The sequence below is a fragment of the Bombus pyrosoma genome, linkage group LG10, assembly GCF_014825855.1.
Source record: "Bombus pyrosoma isolate SC7728 linkage group LG10, ASM1482585v1, whole genome shotgun sequence".
NCBI lineage: Eukaryota > Metazoa > Arthropoda > Insecta > Hymenoptera > Apidae > Bombus > Bombus pyrosoma.
In genome coordinates, this window is record NC_057779.1 from 3,994,383 (window position 1) to 4,008,014 (window position 13,632).

Here is a 13,632-nt window from a genome sequence, read left to right on the forward strand (position 1 = left end):
TAAGGGGGAAAGTTGGCCACGCTTAAGAGGCGGAGTCACATTCGCACGGACCATTGGCGAGAGCAGTGCACCGTGAGCGAGCCTGGTTTACGCCTCTTCATTGTGGTCTTTTGCCACGCGTTCATTGTCTTATTCTACTTCTCCCTTGTTGATGACTCGAATGCGCTGTATATATACCATTTCGGTCGAACTACGCTTGACACTTTCTACTCGCGAATTATCCGTCGTGACTGCTGCGGGGTAAGAGAGCGTTGTACGAGGAAGTTTGCAAGCTAATTCTGATACATTTGCCTTTAGGTGTTTTGTTTAGGTCTTTGGATTTTTCCTTCGGATCTTTATGCGATATAGAAAGTAACCCTAATGGCGTGAGATAAATAGTAAAATATACTTTCTTTCTATAAATTCCACTTTTAACGTAAGTACCCTAATTTTTGATTTTGAGATAAATAACTGGCCGATGATAAAGAACGGGTCTCCGTGAATAATGTGGCTTTCTACTCTGCATTGCACCGCTATCTATCATCGTTTTAACAAAACACGTCCTCCATGCAAAACGAAAGTTACCATTTGTCGATCGTATATTCTTCTGAACTGTCAAAATTATTAATTGTCTTTGGTCTTCAGTCTTAACCCCGAAAGTTTGAGAGACACCGCTTTCCAAAGTATGGTGCAGGTTAGGTTGGGGTTAGGTGCAGTATAAACAATAACAAAACGTGAAATTGGCGACCTCATTTTATACCTTGAAATAATTGTAGTTCAAGATATTTCTTTAATTCGTTACAATGGACGATGTATATAAATTTTATAATAGAAATGCATCAGCGAAAGTGCATATAAAAGAATATTTTGATAATTATCGGAAATTGATATCCGATTGTTTTATACCTATGAAAAAAGATGAAAATAATTTGATGGAAATGATGGGAGTCCAGCTTACAGAGGAAGAAATGTCCACGTTAACAGAATATTGCAGGTTTTTCAACATCTGTAAACTTTGACCTTTCAAAGTTGTTCTACGATAATATAAAACAATTATTTTTAGCGTTGATAATTTAACAGTGGAAGGAGAAGTTCCAAAATTAATTAATAATAGAAAAATAAGAAAAAAAGAGGTGTTTGATGCTCAAGAACCACCAGAAGATGTACAGTTACAAACTATTCAAAGTCTAAGGCAAAGGTTAAAACAAAAATTCAAAAAGCCTACTTATAAATACCTAAGTGAATTGTTCGTAGTAAGTATCTAGTTTGAAATGGAAATGAAAACAAATATGTTTTGTATACGATTACTATTTTTTCTTTCCCTCAGAATTATAGAAAGGTAGAAGCAACAAATGAAACATGTGCTGTTCCTGGTCATGATATTCTTATATTTGTTAGAATTTACCATCCTTTCCTGCACCGTGGAAAAAGTGCACCAAAGACGGAATGTGGTACATTGTTACGATTACATAATATTATAGCGGTACTAGGTTCTCAAACACTTGCTCAATTACGGGATAAAATATCATGTATTGCTGATTACAGTATTTCTAGAGAATGTAGCAATAACTTGGACAATGCGATAGGACCTATGGCAAAAGTAATTTATTCTTTCTTAATGTTTAGTTAGATGCACTACATTTGTAATTTATAGTATTTTTCATGACTTTAGGATGTTTACAAATCAGGGTTTTTTTTTATTGAAGATACTTTCTATAACGATATGAGGTGTCCCACAAATGTTGACTATAGTAAGGTAATCATCAATTGGGCACAAAGAAGACCAAAATTAGGACCTTTTAAAACTGCCACAATGGAAGATGGTACGCTGGATTCATTGTGCGTAAGGTTTGGATTCCCATGGGTGTACAAGCACCAAGGTGGTTGTGAACATTTAATTGTGTTTAGCGATGCTAGGTAATTTTATTGCGTCATATATAAACTTCTAATTTTGAAATAGATTTATCTTTTTTGACCTCATTTTACTTTCCTACTATTTTCAGGTTTATTAACTGTGATGATGAATTAGCGATATCCGCGTATCCAAGAATAGTTAGATTAAGACCTACATCTTCCAAATTTTGTATGATATGTGGTATCTTCACTGTTCAATGGATTACAATGGAACATGAAAGAATACCGCACAATCCTTGTTATTTTTGTGATATTTGTTTTAAGTCTTATAACTATATTAACGGTAAAAAGGTCGGCGAATTTAAAGCGTACGCATATCCACGAAATATTGAAGCCGTGAAGGGAAAAATAGAAATATAAATGTACCGAACTCCATTTGTTTGCATCAAAAAATAAATTATTTTATTAACGTTTTCAGAGAATATAGCTTTCTCAAATTCTCCTTTGCGCTATTTAATTCTGGTTTGAATTCTAATGCTTTCTTATACATATCTTCTGCTTCATTGAGTTTATTCCATCTATGATACAGTACACCCAAATTCGTATAAAACATAGCATCTTTAGGATTCCTTGATATTGCATTCTTAAAATACACTTCCGCTTCCACAAAATTTCCTGCTTTCCCCAATATGTTTGCGATATTGAAATGAATAGATGCGTCATCCGGTATATATCGTAAAGCTTGATTTGCTATTTTTAGAGCATCTTCACGCATACCTAAATCATCAAGAAGTAATACCATATTGGTCCATGCTCTTCTGTGCGTATTTCTTTGTTTCGTAGCAGATTCCCAAGCTTTCAATGCTTTATCATAATTTTTCTGCTCCAAATACTATAAACACAGTCACTTAGAATTTCCGTATTTACTTTCTTTGAGGTTTTAATTAATATTACTAACCAGTACACCCAAATTATAAAAACAATCAGGATATTTGCTTCTATAAGTCAAAGCAGTCAAGTAGCTTTTTTCCGATTCTTCGTATCGTTTTAAAGCCGATAAAACAATACCTAAATTCATCCATGCTGTGGCAAAGTCCTCCCTAAAAATGACAACTTAGTAACACTGCATTTCCCAATAGAAAATTTCAACCAAGACGATTAAGTAATTGGACATATATACATACATACAATTAGACTTACTGTAACTCAATAGCTCGCTTAAACAACGTCTCTGCTTTTAAATACCTTCCTTGATCTTTGAGCAAATTTCCGAGGTTGTTCATAGCTTGAGCATACGTGGGATTTAGTCTGCTTAATACATATTAAAATTAGTTTACGTTTGAGAGATTTATTTTATTTCTGTAGCTTTTTATACCTCAGAGCTTCCTCGTATTCGTATTGCGCTAATGTAGAGTTTCCGGCATCAGCCGCATTTTTCGCAATATTATAGTGTACTTTTGCATTTAATGGACAAACATGTAATGCTGATCGGAATAAGGTAGTTTCAGTTCTCCATTGGTCACTTCTTATCCACGATTTCACAAAAAACAACGAAATTAAAGCTACATATGTTAATAGCAAATATTGCACAGGGACACGGTTATAAAGTTTCTGTAATCCTATAACAACTAAAAGGCAGTAACCAGCAGAGGGAATGTATAGAGTTCTCTCTGCCAAAACGAAACCAACATTAAAAAAGATATTGCTCGCTGGCAAAAATGGAATCACAAGCATTGTCACTCCCATAATCAAGTATCTGCAATACAAAAAAAATTTTCTTATATTTTTATTTTATTGTTCCATAGATTTACGAAGTATATAATTACCTTAAAAATGTATCTTCATAAGAATTAAATATATGTACCAACATTACACCAACTATTAACCAGAATAGAAGAACAAAAAGTATTCTTTTATCGTTAAAATTAATTAAGGGTATACAACCCATTGACCAATCAAAGCATAGCCATTCAGGACATATCAATAGCCATATATTCAAACAGTAAATATAATTGTAATTTAATATTCGTAAAAATATATTGTGCATGAACGATGCTGGGTTATCCACAGGTTGAAAGATTGGAGCCTTAAACTCCATTATGCAAAATCTTGAAATTATAAGTATCAAGCCAGACGCAAAAAGTATAAAGAGCCTGATTAGTAATTTTTGTTTTTGCTTAATAAGATTCTTCAGTTGTTCACACGAAGGTCTTGATGTAATGAACAAGATTATTTGAAATGGATATAGCTTGTTCACTACTATAATGTCATATATGCAACAAATTCCCTGAAAAAGATATTGTCATTATTATATTTACACACTAACAGATGGAAAAAATATTTCTTACCACTGCAGTAATTCCTGTTTCTTTGCACAGCATTGCAATTGCAACAGATGTGATACAACCACACATACTGAGCCATCTGTATAATAATCTCCTCGCATAGATTGAATAGTAATAAAATATAATGGATATCCACATGAATAGAGCACACAATAATTCTGCTCTACCTACAATGCCTGAAACCTATGCATTTACATGAATTAGGAAAACAAAAGGTACATCTTCTATTCTTATAAAAGGAAAGCATATAATTACAATTACATACAGCTTCTGTATGCACTGGATGGACAGCAAACAATGCGGCAGCATAAAACGTAGTACTCCTTTCTTTTGAGCCTATAAGTATATTAAATACTGGTAACATTAATATGGAAACAATGGTATGAAGTATTATATTCACTATGTGGTAATCTTGAGCTATCAATCTTTCACGAAGCCAAAAATGTAATCTACAAATAATGCAATTCACTTAGAAAATATACTTAATACGTTAGTTCTTATTATATAAAAAAATGCTACCTAAAAGATAAGATCGTAAGTGGTCTATAGGACTTGTGGCTTTGCTTATACGTCAGTCTTGTACCCCAAAAATCATTTTTAAATATATCCAACAAAGGACTGGTTTGTACATCTTCATTATGTACAATGGCTTCAGAATCATCAAATACAAATTCACCATTATAGCTATTAATAAAACACAGGGATAATGCAGTGATTATGATTAAAGAATATGATATTGGAACATCTGTAAAAGTTAAATTATATTATTAGTATTGTTTAATTTATAAATTACAATACCGTACAGGTATGTACATTAATGTACCTGGTAATTTGGTATTCGTTTTTAATGACATATTGTTTTCCGCTCTAGCGAATTCTATCAAATATTCATCTTCAAGTTCTTATATATCTGTTCTTTCTAATTAAAAATTTATTATCTCTGTATCTTTGTATTCCGTAACAAAACGCCTTGAGAAATTGTGAATTCCTTACTTCTTACCATTTTCATGTCATTTTCAATGTTATCGGTAGAGCATAAAATACAATTACGCAGACGAGTTTCATAGAATAATAAATAGATGGCATTTCATATAACTCGTGTCATGTTTCATGTTCTGTAATACCGATCACGAAAAACTTTTACAATCTTGCGCCCTGTGCGATGTACCGTAACGAATCCATACATATGTATATGATTGCATTATTTGAAATTTATTTCATATCAAAGTAATAAAGATAAAAGGGAAGGATAAGAGAGTGAAAAATCGATTTCAGATAATAGTTTTTACCATTCATTTTTATTAACTTGCAAAATTACCTTAATTGTCTACTCATGCACAGATAAAATATATAAATAAAAATGTAGGTAAATAGTGAACGTGAGTCTATTTATCGAGACGGTCTAAGCACGCGTGTGCAAAATTAAACCACAAATTCGAATTTCACATCGAAAAAAAAAGAAGAAAATAATAATAATAATCGTCTTCCTTCCTTTCTTCGAAAAAGACACGAAATCGTGGCATGACGACGCTCGATTTAAGAAATCACGTAACAGATCTATAGAACAGTGATAAACCTATCATAGAATAATGAATAAATATAACAATCGAAAACATGGCCAAATGCAATGACGAATAATATAACCGGACGTTCTCGTCCATCTTCCACGTGTCTCAACTTTCGTTTAATGAAAACTCGATGCGCACTACATTGTCACAACGAAATTTTTACCAAGAGATATGCACATATATATACATATACATACATATATATATATATTGTAAAAAAAAAATCATAACGAGCTATATAAAAGATACAACTGTAAGTGTTAATAGTTACATCTTTGGACAGTCAACAAAAGCGATCACTCGCGGTGAAAACGGTTCTCTGAATGCGGAAACGCAATAGAGAAATTAAATAACTTCCGTGATAAACGTCAACCTCTTATTTGGGGAGACCTATTTAGATGATCGTTTCCTCATTTTTTTCATTTCTTCAAATGGTCAATAGGAAGCGCTAAATATCCTCCTCTTCTTATCGGAAAGATACTTTCCTTTTTTCTTTCCTCATTTTTTAATGATAGAATATCTAACAATATTTTAAGTTAATAGATAACTCGCCAAATAAAAGATTAGCCATCCTTAAAAAATATTACGTCGATATTTACGAATTCGATTCTGTAAGAGGTCTTTCTATTGAACACCTACATCACTTTATTTCTCTTTTACTGTTAATCGTGAAAATTCAACGACGTAAAGGAACGTGTGATTCCATCGTGTGATATCGAAAGCTGGTAAACACGAAATCTCAATGAACGATTTTAAAGAATGGTTCTTAAAAGAATCGATTTACGTAATCAAGCGAACACAGGTACGTAACAGCAACAAGAACGATAACCGTGTTTCAGGAGTATCGATAGTATCGATAGTATCGATAGAATTCTTTCTAATATAAATATTTCATTTTAAAACGCCCGATCGTTCAAAGATTTTCGATATGTCTTTATTACCATTGCGAATTACTTATGATATATTTTGGTAAATTCTTTGGAAGTATTTCCAAGATGTATTATCGAAAGTGATTATCTGTAATATGGTCCAGTACTCGAGCATCCTTTACGACAAAGAATTTTCCATCAACGCTCGTTCACGTTGCTTGCAATTCAACTCTGTTAATTAACAAATAACACGAAACAGATTTAAAATTAACGCGCCATCTCACGTGGTCTTCGTTATGTGAATTATAGCACACATTTCGACTAGAGTAATATTATATATATATGTATACGCAGTTAAAATTAAATTTCGGAAACGAAATTAATATATACATTCCAGCAGTCTTGGCGGCTCAAGCGGATTCACGTAAATCAATTGTACCCTGAACATACGAGTACTCTTTGAGTACTTTCACAATCAAACGTAACGATATATTGTTCGTATAATTATCATTTAATGGAACAACAAGTCGTAGAATTCACGCAGAAATAAAATCTCTAATGAGCAATTAATTTAACAGTAACAATTAAAACGTATTTAAGAGATGTTTAAAAAACAAGAGGGTACAACTTCCGTTCTCCAATGTCGTAAATTAGGTTAAGTTGAGCCGCGTTTAAGAATCCATTGCTGTGGCAGTAGACACTTTCAACAAAATTTCACTACACGCTCTTCAATGATCGTCGTATATACGTTCTTCATGGTGTTTTCCTAACGAAAAGGAATCTAAAAATAGAATCTCCTTGCATCTGTCAGCGGAGATTTGCATACTTTAAACCACAATAATTCCTTAACAACGATTTAAAAAGTATCTAAACTCTCGGGGCAAATTTGTTAACGTAATTAAAAAAAAAAAAAAAAAAAAAAGAATGGAAAGAAGATAAACAATCGATATTCAGAATGCATCGTTTCGAGGAGAACACTATAAAGCAACTTTAACTTAGTTTATAAAAAAAGCTACGTTCACTCAACGTCCAACTGGTAAAGGGAGATTCCAATAAATCCCTTTGAACCTCGAAACAAATGTCACTTATAGGTTGAAAGGGACGATGTTCCTATCATTTAGAGCAGCGTCTGCGTTCACACAATTTCTCTGTTTCTTCGTTTTCCTTTCTACCTTCGCGCTGAAGATAACAGAACACGTCTCATCTTTGGCTTGTATTCATCATTTTGCAAGAAATGCCTGCAAACACGTGGAAAAGAAACAACAATCGTAGATCGTAGTCTGAAATTTCCAAAAAAAAGAATAGGGCACACCCACATTACGAATATTATACCGGATCGAATTAGAGGAATATCTTACTGTTACGATCTCGCTCGATCCTTTGAACGTTCTCGTGCGTGCAATACTTTGCGTACAGTGTAACACTATGGCTTACAAGACGATTATATAGGGTAACAGCACCTCTTACTCGCAAATCCAACGACGTCGAATCTTCTAACGCGCAATTTCCAGTTGTTGCAGCCTCGGGCTGAAACTAGGGTGTGTATTTTTTCGCGGAATTTCATCCCGTTCTCGTCTAAAAAATAATATCCTTCGAACTAGAAAAATTGTAGTCCATCGGGATGAATTTGCTTGAGAACCGACTGATTAAATTGTTTTATATTTCTACAACTACTGTCAGTTGACTTTCTTATAAATGGCTGCAGCAATTGAAAGACCTGCATTTTTTTCAAGTGACTTTCTCGCGTTAAGTAAAAATAAGGGTCCGTGATTTGCTGTCTATTTACAACGTGAAGTACACAATATGTATATCGTAGAGAGATTGAACAATGACGCTTGCTTATCACACATCGCCGTGCCGTTGCCTGAATCTTCCTCTCGACTATTATTCATAGTTACGGATCGATTCGGTGATATCGAAGGTTCTCCGTTTCAAAGAGGATCGCTCGATACTTTCCTCTTATTATTTTCTTATCTCAAACGATTAAATACGTTTAGCTTCTAAAAAAGCTTCCGGTTCTGTTTCATTAATACGTTTTTAAGATTGTTCGATTATACTATCCAGGTAGAAGGTTAAAATCAATCGTTCTCAGATGTCTTTGTACTTGAAAGAAACGATTCTTGCCAGATCACCGAATGGATTCGTATGCACAGTTTCGTCGAGAATCGTTTCACCATAATATACGGCTGTTCACAAAAAGATTACACGACACTCCTACTATATGGAAAACAACTACGCGTTTAGACTACTGAATTGCTTCGAGGAAAAAGTCAATTTCCCCCTTCCTTTGCTTTCTCTTCCCGAGGTTGACGTTCGGCTTTCCCATTCCCATTCAATTATCGCTCTCAGCGTAATCGTCGCTGTCACCACTGTCGTAATATTGGTACCTCGACTGTTGACAGTTGAAATCCAATGGACTGTTCATAGATAAATCGGGGTATTCTTGGAATTCGGTGTCTATACCCTGAAGCACATCCACGGATTCACCGTCCAGAACCTCCAGGTTTTGGGAAAACACGTCTTCCGACATGGAATCGTTTGACCTAGGAAAAATAAACGCCTTTTTTCTTTTTTGCTTTAAATAAATCTTCGATTCTGTCATAGGGCAAAGTAATAGGTGAACTATCAGTGATTCAACTACAGCACTTAGTCGATTGAAAAACGATGCAACACAGGTTCATATTTTAGTAGAAGCAAAAACGGCGTCTAAAAAGCATTTGAAATTCAATCCTCGAAATTCACTCTTGGCTTACGAGCGTGTAAAGAGTTTCCTTCATCCAGCGATTATAGGAATAAAAATATACAGCTTTTAATAGCGTTAATCGTAGTTTCGAAATATCTCGACCATCTTGCATGAATTAAAATTAATAATATACCGTATGTTCAACCGAGAACCAGTTAGTATTCGAATAATACGGTACGGATAAAACGGTACGAAGAATAAAAAAAAAAAAAAAAAGAAAGAAATAAAAATAAGCGGTTAGCCGACTCTCTAATTAATACATTATGCATACACGAAGGTCGTGCATCACTAGATCATGCAGTTTTTGTTTTGTTTACTTACTGAGCTGCAGATGATGGTTACATTTCATCATCACACAGCCTGCAACAAACGCATAGAGCGCACTATGGTCATTACGGTCACAGTACAAAATGAAATTGTTAGATCCCGCAGCAGGGCATACTGTCTATCTAACGACAACGCATGCCACAATTTGAAAGCTATGACTTTCGTTTCATAGTTTGATATGATAAGCAAGAACTTTCTATGAAACGTCTATTGTACTGCACGCTAGTGTTCGATATTTCTTAATGTTTTAAACGATTCTTTAAACGAATCCCTGACTGATTTCATTCTAATGAATACTAATCGCTATTAATAATATCGATGAGTTATATGCTTGATGACGTTAATAGATGATAGTAAAAACAATATTCACGTATCGATTATATGACATAGACGAACCGTGTGTGTAATGTAAGTCGCGCGAAATCAATACTTACATTTGCTCATTCTGTTCGTTACCGCTCTCTTCGGTGACCAACAGTTCATACTCCTCTGCTGCGAATCGGTCCCAATCCGACAGCTGTTGCAAATAAAACAAAAGAAAACATAACGATAACAGATATCAGCGAGGTACTCATAACAACGGGTGTTTCCTGGTAGATTTCATTTTATTTGCATTTGATAATTTCGAAAGCTTTTTACCTCGTGACCATCAGGGTCATGCTCCCTAGCAGATGCGAAGGGATCTCTCTGCTCGTGGTCCAGGTACTTCTCGAGGTTGAAGAACGTGTCGAAGAAGATTGAGGTCATCTTGCACTTCTTCAAGTCGCTTAGAGATATCTTTCCCGGCGTCGCTGGTTTGATCATGTCCAACATCTACCAACCAAAAAATTATTAACTTAAAATTATAAACAAAACTACATAATGACGTAATTTTCACTTACTCACCTGACAAAGGCAATCCTCAAAGGGCAACGTTTCCAGTCCAATCGCTTCCATACGATGCAACTGTTCTTCATAAAAATATTCCAGCTCGTACATCGACAAATATCCATCGCCATCGAGATCCATGCATCTATCGATCATCCGAAATGAAATACCTATTGTTCGTACAACGCATCCAGCTTAAACATTACATGTTATACCTGAACCAATATTCAATAGCAGTCGGATGGTTTTTGTCCTCCTCGCTTAACAAGAACCACACGAATTCCGTGTAACTCATTTTATCCTGGGGTTGTTGAACGCCGTTTCCGCTTTTCACGCCACCCCTGGTCACTGCACCGCTGAATATTCTCGCGATCATACGCTTGGAAAGAGCTGCAATACGATCCAACCAAAAATAAGAGAATTCCCTAGCAACGAAACTTACAAAGGATGTTTTTTCTGGGAGAATTTTTCCTCACCATGATCATTATGCTTTGTGAGATCCGTTTTATCGATGAAGAGATCGTGATCTCGATCAAGCTCCCAGAATTTGCAGTAGATCACATAGAAATGCTCATAGCTGAAGTAGGCAGTCACTTGATTGATGTCCTCCTCGTGTTCGAGGATCGCTATCACCGACAGAAGGTTGCTTCTTCGCAGTTCGGCGACGGAAATTCTTCCGCTCCAGCTTCGATTCACACAATAGAATATCCTGGCGATCACCTGGCGTCAAGAATCGTGAAACTCATCAAACAAGATATAAATATAAATTCTTCGCTTTAACTACATTCTCTATATTGAACGTACAAATACGACGTGCAAATACAGAAGCCGGTTAAATAGAAAAAAAATCTGGAAGATTCCACTTAAGTGGCTGATGTGAAATCGTGTAAAAAAACAGCGCAACGTTCGCTCGTTAAAATGATTTTCCAATGACCAGAAGCGCGCGTGATAATTGCTCGAGGCGAGCACGATCATCTTGAATAATTCAAGACGATCCACGTTGCGTAAACTACGGTCCATCTTCCGTGGAATCTTTTTTCTTCTCCCTCTATCTTTGCCTGCATTGAGAGAAATATCCAGCAAATATTTATCGCGCGAATACGAACCGTGTGTACGTAGCGTGAATGGAACTCAGTAGCTTCTTTGAGGAAAGTTAAACCGGGATGAGTCTCGACTACGTCTTGTACCAATGGGATCAAATCCTCTGGTAGTATATTGTTCCTCTGGCCCCGGGTTGTGATTCGGATAAACTTGCTTGCCGCGTCATGGTAGGTGTTCGACAGTCTATAAATAATCAATCCCACGACATTAATTAAACTTACCGAATTAGAGAACAATTCTTTCGAATTAAAGCGCTCAAATATCTCGATTCATTTTTCAGATGTGTTTATTGACTTTTATAAGGTGTATGTTATAGCATACTCTTTCCAAAACTCGAGGAACGCGTTCATCTCAACGTAGCCGGTCTGATCTCCTCCGGCGGCAAGGAAAAGCGGCACCTTCCAATAGAGCGGCAAGTCGCATGCCTGCAAGACAAATCATAGCCTTTGTATGCAGCTGTTCTAACCACGGGACGTTAGAGTTACGGCTTTCCCACGTGAAATCGCTGCCCACGTGAGAGAATACGCGAATGGTCAAGATCAAATCTCGACTCGAATCTCTGTATTAAAACGAAGAACAAGTAAACGAGGAAGAACGTTATCCTTGGAACTTTTAACGAGTTCCAACGGTCGTTTTACCTTGGTGATAGCGTGAAATTGGGCTCGAGATGCACGATGACCAGGAAGAGTTTGGAAAGCAGCGGTGATCCTCGCGATAGTTGCCTCTACTTGCGACAATGGCAGAGGTTTCCCTCCGGGAAAGTAAAATCTGCAATAGAAATTTCGTTTTCGTTATCCTTAATCGAATATTTCAACGGTTGTTGTATCGTATACGGTTTGGATCAACGTTTACCGTGGTATGTGAACGTTTCTGTTCGCTTTCACGTGCCTCTGGAGTGTCGTGTGCGGTGGCAAGCTCTTTTGCTGTGTCTTGTCTTTCGCGTACGTCTAGAACCAACAAGCATCGTTCCTACCAGACTGATTGGGACCGTGAAAAGTAGCAAAATCGCAGCCTACGTTCGTCTATATATATTCGCTTAGTATACGATCGATCGTTATTTGAACATGGTTACGATTTTGCACCGTGTATTTAGTGATATTATTAGCAACGAACCCGTAATTAGAATTATTCAACTCTGCTGCGTTCTTCGAATTACATTTTCTACGGTTAAAAAATTTCTTAAGCAGGAGCCGAATAATTTCGCATCATGTGCTAAAGTTTCTTTCGTTCCATAAAACATGAAAATTCAAGAATCGCAGCAGGGTTAATCTCGTAATGCAGCATAAAGTTCTCGAAACATGTTGGAGAAGCTAAATTGGCTTTATTTCCTCCAGTTAATTTCCTTCGTTACATAACTTGGTTTATGTCGCGTGTTACAAACAAAGGACACGGCAAGCCACGATCCTGATCTCATTATATTGTTCGAGCTTCCGGTTACGTTGGATCGATGCGGTTCTCCAAGGTGTCTAATCGATCGTCGTCGACGAGTCGGAATAATTCTATGCTTCTTCGAAAGCGCCGTTCCGAGGCGAAGATATCGGCGTACCAAGGACACGACATCCTGTTACGCGACGCCAAGGATCCGAAGAATGCAAAGAGGCCGGCCAACGCGGCTAATGCATCGCCTCGCCCATGTGACTATGGTTACATCACGAGTCTTCTCCTATATACGCTGTTGTTTCCAACATCACGGTCAAGAGACGACAGGATCTTTCGGTTCATCGCGTGTTAGGTGTCAATCGTTAAACATTGTACATCCTTTCCTTTGCTTCATTTCAAATATTTGCTTTTTTCCAAGAAAAAACGGAAAGAATGGAGATTTTACAAAGTTTGCTCAACGAAGGTATCGAAGATAAGAGATGTCAATGATCGCCAGAAATAGTGGCAAGGCTAACGACAGCAGCGGTAATAATAGACGCGAGAAAAAAATACTGCGAGTAATAAAAATAGCGGTAGAGCTTCTTCGATGAAATCCGTTT

The 13,632-nt window shown here is 36.2% G+C and overlaps 3 protein-coding genes across 7 annotated transcripts in view; 1 reads left to right on the top strand and 2 right to left on the bottom strand.

The window, feature by feature from the left end:
• Window positions 1-112: 112 nt before the first annotated feature.
• On the top strand, window positions 113-2,315 carry LOC122571500 (snRNA-activating protein complex subunit 3). 2 transcript variants are annotated; one of them, XM_043735311.1, is made up of 6 exons: window positions 113-240; window positions 298-973; window positions 1,043-1,232; window positions 1,307-1,579; window positions 1,652-1,896; window positions 1,983-2,315. In XM_043735311.1, the coding sequence occupies exons 2-6, from the start codon at window positions 783-785 to the stop codon at window positions 2,251-2,253; spliced, it is 1,170 nt and encodes a 389-aa protein (XP_043591246.1). In that variant the 5' UTR covers window positions 113-240; window positions 298-782; the 3' UTR covers window positions 2,254-2,315. The 2 variants fall into 2 exon arrangements, with proteins under 2 accessions (XP_043591246.1, XP_043591247.1); XM_043735312.1 differs by having other exon boundaries at window positions 1,307-1,430; window positions 1,686-1,896.
• LOC122571499 (protein O-mannosyl-transferase TMTC4) lies at window positions 2,291-5,180 on the bottom strand. The gene is made up of 9 exons (XM_043735310.1): window positions 5,002-5,180; window positions 4,698-4,923; window positions 4,444-4,627; window positions 4,182-4,361; window positions 3,660-4,120; window positions 3,209-3,589; window positions 3,034-3,141; window positions 2,792-2,933; window positions 2,291-2,725 (listed from the first exon to the last, which is right to left on the bottom strand). The coding sequence occupies exons 1-9, from the start codon at window positions 5,030-5,032 to the stop codon at window positions 2,291-2,293; spliced, it is 2,148 nt and encodes a 715-aa protein (XP_043591245.1). The 5' UTR covers window positions 5,033-5,180.
• Window positions 5,181-5,457: 277 nt separating this feature from the next.
• The window catches only part of LOC122572033, a 38,689-nt gene continuing 30,514 nt past the window's right edge, over window positions 5,458-13,632 (bottom strand). For 2 of the 4 annotated variants that reach the window (XM_043736544.1, XM_043736545.1), the window contains exons 3-12: window positions 12,506-12,600; window positions 12,292-12,421; window positions 11,975-12,078; window positions 11,659-11,836; window positions 11,029-11,272; window positions 10,768-10,942; window positions 10,571-10,697; window positions 10,325-10,498; window positions 10,120-10,202; window positions 5,458-9,158 (exon numbers count right to left, since the gene is read on the bottom strand). In XM_043736544.1, coding sequence (XP_043592479.1) covers window positions 8,948-9,158; window positions 10,120-10,202; window positions 10,325-10,498; window positions 10,571-10,697; window positions 10,768-10,942; window positions 11,029-11,272; window positions 11,659-11,836; window positions 11,975-12,078; window positions 12,292-12,421; window positions 12,506-12,600 — 1,521 coding nt within the window. In that variant the 3' untranslated portion in view covers window positions 5,458-8,947. Of the gene's footprint in view, window positions 9,159-9,679; window positions 9,719-10,119; window positions 10,203-10,324; window positions 10,499-10,570; window positions 10,698-10,767; window positions 10,943-11,028; window positions 11,273-11,658; window positions 11,837-11,974; window positions 12,079-12,291; window positions 12,422-12,505; window positions 12,601-13,632 lie in introns of all 4 variants that reach the window. The other 2 variants (XR_006318349.1, XM_043736546.1) reach the window with 2 other exon arrangements.

Coding starts and splice junctions, on each gene's coding strand:
- LOC122571500 (XM_043735311.1), top strand. CDS start 783: ATGGACGATGTATATAAATTTTATAATAGAAATGCATCAGCGAAAGTG. Junction 1,233..1,306: donor ACCTAAGTGAATTGTTCGTA/GTAAGTATCTAG, acceptor TCTTTCCCTCAG/AATTATAGAAAGGTAGAAGC. Junction 1,897..1,982: donor ATTGTGTTTAGCGATGCTAG/GTAATTTTATTG, acceptor TACTATTTTCAG/GTTTATTAACTGTGATGATG.
- LOC122571499 (XM_043735310.1), bottom strand. CDS start 5,032: ATGTCATTAAAAACGAATACCAAATTACCAG. Junction 4,924..5,001: donor AACGAATACCAAATTACCAG/GTACATTAATGT, acceptor TAACTTTTACAG/ATGTTCCAATATCATATTCT. Junction 3,142..3,208: donor GAATACGAGGAAGCTCTGAG/GTATAAAAAGCT, acceptor TGTATTAAGCAG/ACTAAATCCCACGTATGCTC.